The 9,590-nt window shown below is 51.5% G+C and overlaps 1 protein-coding gene across 2 annotated transcripts; it reads right to left on the bottom strand.

Annotated features, from left to right (window-relative positions):
• Positions 1–3,275: 3,275 nt before the first annotated feature.
• Positions 3,276–9,259, bottom strand: HSP90AB1 (heat shock protein 90 alpha family class B member 1). 2 transcript variants are annotated; one of them, XM_003203925.4, is made up of 12 exons: positions 9,214–9,259; positions 8,971–9,117; positions 8,612–8,818; positions 8,226–8,385; positions 7,923–8,056; positions 7,169–7,480; positions 6,578–6,743; positions 6,203–6,393; positions 5,808–5,955; positions 5,281–5,549; positions 4,489–4,822; positions 3,276–3,815 (listed from the first exon to the last, which is right to left on the bottom strand). In XM_003203925.4, exons 2-12 carry the CDS (start codon positions 9,115–9,117, stop codon positions 3,706–3,708), a joined length of 2,178 nt encoding a protein of 725 aa, XP_003203973.1. In that variant the 5' UTR covers positions 9,214–9,259; the 3' UTR covers positions 3,276–3,705. The 2 variants fall into 2 exon arrangements, 1 of the variants encoding a protein (XP_003203973.1); XR_792494.4 differs by lacking the exon at positions 3,276–3,815 and adding an exon at positions 5,042–5,153 and having other exon boundaries at positions 4,659–4,822.
• Positions 9,260–9,590: the final 331 nt, after the last annotated feature.

The following is a 9,590-nucleotide window of genomic DNA, read 5'->3' on the forward strand; positions in this document are numbered from 1 at the left end:
CTCCAGGGGTAAATGGGTTTTTTGTTTGTTTTCTTTCCCCCTGTATCTTCTCTCCCACTCATAGCTGGAGAGAAGAGACTAATGCCCCAAGCTGTTCCCTAATCTCCCTAGAAAACTTTGCTACGCTATCTCTCCTTTCCAAATATGGGTATTTGGAAATACAGCTCCAAAGCCCCGTGGTCCCTCCAGGCATGATCCCTGCACGCACTCGGCTGGAAAACATAGCCATGCTCCGACCTCTGCTTGTGCTGGTGAGTGCATCAAGACCTGCAACTCTGTACCAGCTTAATCCTGATAAGGATTGGGGACCACGCAGGGAACCCTGGAGCCAGGTGGGTATAGCTGCAAATAGAGTAGATGGATAGAGATTATGTAAATGGGAGCCAGAGCCCCATTGCTGTAGTGAGGCCTTCATGGGGTGCATTTGCACCAACAGCAGCTCCACAAGTCCTGTATAGACCCCTGGTGCACAACTGAGGGTTGAAATAAACCTTCACTCTATGCTCGTGCTCTCTGGGCCTAGCAAGGTCTGGAGCCAACCACAGAACCTTGCCCTGCAGCTAGAGAAACAGGAGAATCAGGTGAGGGTTACAGGAGAGACTGATTAGGCACATTAACAGCCCGCAAGGACAACAGCATCTGCCGAGCACAGCACTGAATTTGGCTCTAGCAGTTTCATCCAAGCTCCTTTACTACTTTCAAAATCTTGAAAGTGCCTATATTACACAACTTCACAAGCCCTGCATCCTTCCCCTTGCATCCACTCTTTGTTTACCAATTCAGATTCCCCCAAGTATCTGCCTCACGGTCTGCTGCCAGACTGAGAACGTTTGGGTTTTTTGGGTAAGATTTTTTTGGGGGGAGGGAAAAGGGGATGAAAAGGGAAGGAATGGTAAAGTTTCTTTCTGCCACACTGCAGAACAGGAACCCGTTTTCTCACTTAAATGATAATGGAGGAAAACAAACAAGGAAAATGCTTTAAGTTGAAAAGAATCAATGTTGAGCTCACTTGGCAAAAGTTCCCTATCCTGAGAGAAATCCTGTCTCCTTTCTCCTGTCTCAGAAAGACAATTACTCTGAAAGAGTTGGCTAGCACAGCTCTAGCTGTACCCTGCTGGCTTGCACCCAAGCAGCACCATTGCAGCACTGTGCCCCACAGTGTGCAGCCATGAATCCAGCTCCCAGTAGGGCTTGAAACAGGGCCCAGCTATTCTCTACCTCCCCTTTCCCTTTTCATGATGGATGCTGGCTGAAACACCCACTCCATTTTATGCATATGCTGGTTACATTTTGCCCCGCTGTGCTTCCCCTTCCTCTTTCTCTTCATTTTATTTCAATGTCTTCTGCCCTTGTAGCAGCTTTCCACTTCATTCTGCTCCTGCTTCCTCTTCCTGTTACAATTCCACCTCAACTTCCACATCCAGCTGCCTTCTGCCCTTCTGCTTCTTTCCACTTCTCCCAGTTCTGCTTCATTCCACTTCCACTTCAGCTTCTGTTTCCTCCCTCTACTTTTGTGTCAACTCTTTCTACTTCTGGTTACGCTTCCGATTTGAGTTCCTCCTCATTCTGCTCCTTTCCACTTCTGCTTCCTGTGACACTTTTATTTCAATCCGCTTCTGCTTCCATTTCCTTCTGCTTCATTTCCCTTCCGGTTACACTGTAGCTTATAGTTCTGCCTTGTTTTGCTTCTGATTCCTTCTGCTTAAACTTCTGGTTCCACTTCAACTTCTGGTTCCGCTTCCACTTCTGCTTCTTTCTGTCCTCGTAGCAGACACCTTCCACCCTCACAACATTCTGCCCTTCCATTTCTGATTTCTTTCACTGTCACTTCCACTTCTTTCCACTTCACTTTGCTTGTGCTTCCACTTCATCTTCCATTTACACCTCTGCTTCCTTCTGGTTCCACTCCCCCTTCTGCTTGTCTCCTTCAGCTTCTGTACCTACCATTGCAGTACTGTGACCTGCAGTGCCTTGGTGTGCAGGCGTGACTCCAGCTCCCACCAGAGCTGTCTCTACATCCTACTTCCCTTTTCAAGATGGACGCTGGCTAAAATGTCCACTCCCATTTTGTGCCTGTGGCTGCTGGCATGCAGTCAAGTATGACTTGATGTCACTTTCCCCTTCCCAACCCCAGAGGCCAATGTGGCAGAGGGTGACAAACCCTACAGCTTTAATAAGTTTGATACAAAGAGCAGATGGCTCAGATGATGCCCCAGGCCTCTCAGTCATCCAAGAAACAGGTTAAACCCAAAGGGCTGCAGAAGCCTTAAAACAGCAGACTGGATGGAGGAGGAGAAATGAAGTCTGGAACAAAACCGGCAAAAGCAGTTTGACATAAGAGCTGAACAGAGGCAGCTGAAGTCCCCAGCAGTTACTCTCCCCCCACCCCCATCTCAATTCTGCTGCAAGGGAACGAGCAGATGGCTCCTGTCACTGCTCCAGCCCAGAGACAGAGAGATGCTCTGATTACACCAGCCAGCAGCAACACGCACTCATGTCCTGTTAGCTCATTCAGCTGAAAAGCTGTTAGCACAGCTTGAAAAGGTTTCTGCACCAGCTGCAGGTCATGCAGGGCTGTAGGCAGAGAGCTGGGGAGCACCTCTCCTGCCCAGCAGGTCCTTTCTCACCTACCCTCTCTGTGGTGCCAAAACAGGGAAGTAGCAGAGATGAGCTAAAGCACAACTCAAGTCTAGTCAGAGCAGACCCTGCATTCACATGGCAGTTCAGAAAGAGTGCAACAGTTTGAACCTGTGGCGGTGGCTTTATTAACTACAGAGGCCAAGAGCGTTGAAGGCAGGCCACCTATCTCTCCCCCAACTTCTGGAGAAAGCTCTGGCTGTGCTGCAGCCCTCTCAGCACGTGCAGCTGACACTCAGAAGAGAAAGGGAGCCAAGGCCACAGCTTGATGCAAGTCAAAAGACAGTTTCTTCAAGGCAGGCTCCTAAGTTCTCCTCTGAGCCAGTAATCCCCCCCCTCACCTTGTCCCCTGGAGGCAGGGATAGGGAGTGGTGCAGCCAGAACAAGAACCTGTCTCCTGCATTCTGTCTCCCATAAGTGCTACCCCAGGTTCATATAACCCCCTGCTCATACATGGCAGGGGATAAGAGTCCCAGCAGCCCTCCAATACAAGGAACTGTGCCCACAGGCAAAACAGGCCTGTCAGCCCTCTCAGCACAGCACCAGCTGGTCTCTAGATAACTTCCCTTCTAGGGCTCAAACCTATGGAATTGAGCATCCTCACCTTCCTCTTTCTGGGCATGAAACACAATAGAACCTTTTATGTAAACCTTGATCTTTTGACACTTTAATTCCAGTAGAACAAAACATCAGGAAAATCAATGAAAAATAACCAAGCCAACCAAAATACAATCCTACTCTGGGGGGGCTGGAGAGAAAGGACTCTTCACCTCAGCTGAGCATGGAAGATCCCATGGGGTGTGAGAAAGAGGAAGACTGACCCCTCCACACCTCCATTCCCCATTAGATGATCTTACACAAGTAGAAATACACACAACAGACATGCCCAGGGCTGCCTGACTTGCTCATTACTGACAAACAGGGAATCCTGTCTCCATTCCCCACTACAAAAAAAAATTCCAGAAGACACCATCAAGGAGCCAGCAGCCGGTGGGACCAGAGACCCCTTTTCTAAACAGACATGAGATTGGACAGAAGTCTGGCAGGAGATGGAAGAGATTTCCTTCTTTAGTCCACCTCTTCCATGCGGGATGTGTCTTCATCTCCCTCCAGAGGTGGGACTTCATCAGGAGGAGCTGTATTGGACTCTTCTGCAATCACCTCATCTTCATCAATACCTAAGAGAGAAAAGGGAAAGAAGAGATGAAGCCTCCAAGGGACATCTGAGTCCCACAGTCCCACAACAAAGGCTGGCTCATCAGGAGCCCAAGCAATAGCACCCAGGAATTATGTCAAGCCACAGCACTTCCTGATTTACATTTATGCCTAAAAAGACAGTTTGAGACAAACCTGAATGTAAGCAAGCTCTTTGAACACATGGGCTGAGCCCTCTTTCCCGTGGCAGACTTTTGACATTTACTGCAAGAACCTCAGTGATGTCACCTGTGCAGCCTGGTGGTGGCCATGAGGCCAGGACAACCTTGCTTGAGATTTCCACTTGCCCCCAGCCTCCTTACGCACCCAGCTACTTCGTGTATCACAGCAGCACTGCTCACTCCTCTCATGTCTCAACTACACATTGCTTTTGCTGCACAGGCCACAGGAAGCTAGGCTGCCTGCTTCTGCCAAGGCATGTCATTCCTTCCTAATAACTTCTGTAGGAAACTCCAGCACAGACACCTTGGGCACCTACACAATGTCAAGCTAGGAGCAAAGGTGAGAAGGGAACATGGATCTGCACTTCCACAGAGGCTTGGGCAGGTGATTTCACAGCAGGTTAAGAAAATCCCATTTATATAAGGGGAGCTAGCCTTGCCCAGAACCTTCTCCGGAAGCTGCATGGACACGTACCAAGCCCCAGTTTGATCATCCTGTAGATGCGATTGGAATGGGTCTGAGGATCTTCCAGGGAGAAGCCAGAGGACAGCAGAGCAGTCTCAAATAGTAGGACCACCAGGTCTTTGACAGCTTTGTCATTCTTGTCAGCATCAGCCTTCTGGCGGAGCGTTTCCACAATTGGGTGGTCAGGGTTGATTTCCAGGTGCTTCTTGGCCATCATATAACCCATGGTAGAGTTGTCCCGCAGTGCCTGAGCCTTCATGATGCGCTCCATGTTTGCCGTCCAACCGTATGTGCTGGTGACAATGCAGCAGGGAGATGAGACCAACCGGTTTGAGATAGTTACCTGACAAGGTAGCCAAGAGTTAGCAGAGCAAGGCTCCCTGTGTACCCAAGAACAGACCCAGCCCCAATACACAACACCCCATGTAATCATCCCACATGTTCACCTGAGGACAGCCCAAAGCAAACAGTGATCCTTCAAAACAGCTCCAAAATTGCTCGACAGAACAGTTTGGACAGCTCAGCCAGCACCTTCTGTACCCACTACGTTTCCCACACTTACCGTCTCCCATCAATGCACGTATTTGGGTCAGTGCCCCTCGCCTGCAGCCTGGCTGCTTAGAGCAAGATGGTGCAGTGCATGCTGGTACCTTCAGTCTCCTTTAGCGGCTCCTCTGCAGGAGATGAGGGAGATCAGAGGCATGCATTGAGCTGGGACCCTTGTCTGCATCACGGAGGGGCCCAGCCCTCCTCCCACCAGCACAGGATACAACCCTGGGCTGAGCTCCTCAACCATCTCACCTTCTCCACCTTCTTGTCCAGGATTTCCTTCATGAGTTTGCAGAGGGTCTCAAACTTGGCCTTGCTCTCCTCCATCTTCTTTTTCTCCTCCTCATCCTCAGGTAGCTCCAACCCCTCCTTAGTAACTGACACTAGGGTTTTCCCATCAAACTCCTTGAGCTGCTGCACGCAGTATTCATCAATAGGCTCCGTCATGTACACCACCTCAAAGCCACGCTTCCTCACACGCTCCACAAAGGCTGAGTTGGCAACTTGTTCCTTGCTCTCCCCTGTGTTTATGGGTTTAGAAGAAAGATGTCACCAAGATTTAGGAGCTGCTTACAGTGTGATAGAAAATACCAGTCTCTCAGAGCCCCTGATGTAAAGTTGGCTGCAGCTAGGGCTCTGGGCTTGATAACCTTGCCCCAGCACCCAGAGATGGTCTGTCTTTCAGCAGAGAGGGCCTGCTGAAGACAGCAAAGATTTTCCTGGAAGAATTTAAAGCTGGTAGATAGATAACCTGCTTCATCAGCAGAGATCTGGCTCACCTGTGATGTAGTAGATACTCTTCTGTGACTCCTTCATACGGGACACATACTCTGAAAGTGAAGTCATCTCATCACCTGACTGAGATGTGTGGTAGCGCAGCAGCTCTGAAAGGCGCTTTCGGTTCGTCGAGTCCTCATGGATGCCCAGCTGGGGGCAGAAAGCATGCATGTGGTCTCCAGAATGGAACTTATATACACTTGGCTATCCCTAAGACACAACTATCTCCTAACAATAAGAGTCCAGCTGCCCACTGAAGCTCTCTGAGGCACTTCTGAGGCCCACCTCTACCCCAACACCCTCACAGAGAAGATGCGATGCTGGAACAAGCCTGTTCCTAAGGCAGGTGGGTCTCAGGTCCCTCCCTACTCCCAGTGCACTATGTCCAAGCTCTCACCTTCAGATTCTTGGAAAAAGCCTCATAAAATTTCTTGTAGTTCTCTTTGTCCTCTGCCAACTCAGTGAAGAGCTCCAAGCACTTTTTCACAATGTTTTTGCGGATCACCTTGAGGATTTTGCTCTGCTGCAACATTTCACGAGATATGTTCAAAGGTAGGTCTTCTGAGTCCACAACACCTCGGATGAAGTCTAAGTAAGGGAAACAGAAATTAAATTAAGATCTCTGGACTTCATTATAACAGAAGTGTTAAGACAAAGACTGCTGTCAGCCCACTGCAGTTGGCATCTCAGCCAGCCACTTCGCACTGGGAGCCACAACCAGGCTTGGGGTGTCCCAGCTAAACCTGGGAAACTGAGGCAGGGGGGCTCTTACTCAGGTACTCAGGAATGAGCTCATCACAGCTGTCCATAATGAAGACACGCCTCACATACAGCTTAATATTGTTCTTCTTCTTCTTGTTCTCAAAGAGATCAAAAGGAGCACGGCGTGGAATGAAGAGCAGGGCCCTGAACTCCAGCTGCCCTTCCACAGAGAAGTGCTGTGGGGCCAGAAATGAGAAAATGCCATTGTCTGTCCCTTCTACGCTTTGCTGCAAGCACCTACATCGGGCAGGCTGAACTGCTGCTCCTCAGCACTAGGGCTAGCAGAGGGACACAGCATGGTCTCCTGCAATACAGCCAGCAATTTCCCCTCTTCAGCCCCACTGCTACCCCCAGCATGTCCAGGCTTCTCTGGCATCCAGTAGGTCTGGACAGAGAAATCATAGTTCTCTGAGGCTCAATATTCTCCCGTTCAAGTTTCTAGGCTGCCACTGCCCACCCCTCCACCTGCACAAAAATCAGTAGAGGCTGCAGCATCAAGTGGCCCAGGAACCTTCAGATTTGTACCAAAATGGTGGCTTTGGGTACAAACTAGAAAGGGGCCCTCTGTCCCTCCAGGAAGCCAGAGTGGCCCAGGACCCACCTTGACCGCCAGGTGGTCTTCCCAGTCATTGGTGAGGCTTTTGTAGAACTCGCCATACTCCTCCTGGGTGATGTCATCAGGGTTGCGGGTCCAAATAGGTTTGGTCTTGTTCAGCTCCTCCTGGTCAATATATTTCTCCTTAATTTTCTTGGTCTTTTTCTTCTTGCCTTTATCTCCCTCCTCCTCCTCCTCCTCATCAGAGCCCACATCCTCAATTTTTGGTTTATCCTCATCCTTAGACTCTTCCTCTTTCTCAGCTTTCTCCTCCTCTGTTTCATCATCACTAATCTCTTTCTCACGCTCCTTCTCCACCTGTGGAAGAAAGGACAAGAATCAGGGTCATAAACCCAGTTTTAGCTCCAAGCAACCGCTACCGGAAAATCTTTCTTCTCTGGACAAGCAAAACAGGCATCCTCTTGGGTGTAGATCACTGTCCAATACATACAATGGCTGGAAATAGGGCCTTTCCCCAGTCAATCCTACAAATCCTTGCAGTGTTTATGTAATAAAGCACCGTGTCTGAGAAGACAGCAGGCACAAAACCCTCCGCCTTCCATGGCTAATTCAGATGGCATTCAGCTGTACAGATCAAAGATTAAATACATGTCTGGATATTAATCACGTTTGCCTCCAATCCCTCATTTCCTCTGGACACGGAAGATGGTAGCTGTCCTTCTCCCATATCTTCCTTCCAGAACTTCTCATCCCTCCCTCCCACTTTCCCAGGGGTCCCCACAGTACTTCTCTCACATACATAAAGTGTGATGGGGTAGCCAATGAATTGGGAATGCTTCTTCACCACCTCCTTGACACGCCTCTCCTCCAAATACTCTGTCTGGTCCTCCTTCAGATACAGGATCACTTTGGTGCCCCGTCCAATGGGCTCACCTATTGTGTGAGATGACAAAGCTGTGGGTTTCAGGGTGTGGTGTAGAAGGGCAATGCATAAACAGGACCGGTTTTGGAAACATAACTGCTACTTGATAACATAACGTTAAAAAGGATTAAAAGGACTGCCCATCCAGCAGAGATACACCTGGTTTTGTGCCATACGTACCATGGTCAGTCCGGACAGTGAAGGATCCCCCAGCTGACGACTCCCAAGCATACTGCTCATCGTCGTTATGCTTGGTAATGACCACCACCTTCTCGGCCACCAGGTAGGCAGAGTAGAAACCCACACCAAACTGCCCAATCATGGAGATGTCTGCGCCTGCCTGTGAGGGCAGAGGGAGAGAAAGGACACAGGAAGCGTTTGCAACAGCTTCAATCAGCAGAGAGCTGTGTCAGCACACACACAGATAAAGGCACAACAGGCAGCCAGCTCTACTCTCAGCACCTCCCCGCTACTGGAGATGTGGAAACACGCTCGGGTAGGCCGGCAGCTCCCGCAGCAAGGAAGGCAGCGGGGCCAGAGATCCCACACAGCCGAAAGCAACCCACCTGCAAGGCCTCCATGAAGGCTTTGGTACCCGATTTGGCAATGGTGCCCAGGTTGTTGATGAGGTCGGCTTTGGTCATCCCGATACCAGTGTCCAGCAGGGTGAGCGTGCGGTCCCGCGGGTTGGGGACGATGTCGATCTTGAGGTCCTTCCCGCTGTCCAGCTTGGAGGGCTCGGTCAGGCTCTCGTAGCGGATCTTGTCCAGCGCCTTCAAGAGAGAACGCGTGCCGCTCGCTGCCGCCCCCTACCGGACAGCCGCCGCCAAGCACCACGTGCCTCACCCCACTGCTGAGCCCCTCAGGGCTGCCCCAGCTCCCCCGCCCCCCAGCAGAGGAAGACCCTCCCGCGGCCGGGGCTCACGTCGGAGGCGTTGGAGATGAGCTCCCGCAGGAAGATCTCCTTGTTGGAGTAGAACGTGTTGATGATGAGCGACATGAGCTGCGCGATCTCCGCCTGGAAGGCGAACGTCTCCACCTCCTCCTCTCCATGCTGCACTTCTTCGGGCATCTGCAAGGCAACCCCACGCCGTTTGTACCGGGGCTACAGGAGTAACTACAGCGATAACAGCCCACCCAACCGGCCCCGACCCAGCGCCACCCGAACCTCGCTGCCTGCAGTAGGGCGGCGCAAAAAAGAACCCCCACCTCCCGCCTCGGGCTCCCTTATATATGCACGGTGCGCCCCGCCCCGCCCGACGGCTCCTTCCGCCTTAAAGCGGCCCTGCAGAACGCGGCCGCCCGCAGCGGTGAAGTCGGGCGGGGCTGCGGGCCGCGCTGTGGGCCCATCTCCTCACCCCTTTAACGGTGGCGGTGGTCCGCGGAGGAGCACAGTGTCAGCGGGGTGGGAGACTGTCGCTGTTCCAGAGAGTTCCACGCGACCCCCGGCGGCGGTCGGGCTTTTGCGGGTCCGCGGGCGCCGGCCGGTGTCTGGGAGCGGACGGCCGCGAGGCCGTGCAGTTCTACTCCGCGGCACCAGGCGGC

Source organism: Meleagris gallopavo, chromosome 2, assembly GCF_905368555.1.
Source record: "Meleagris gallopavo chromosome 2, MGAL_WU_HG_1.1, whole genome shotgun sequence".
Lineage (NCBI taxonomy): Eukaryota > Metazoa > Chordata > Aves > Galliformes > Phasianidae > Meleagris > Meleagris gallopavo.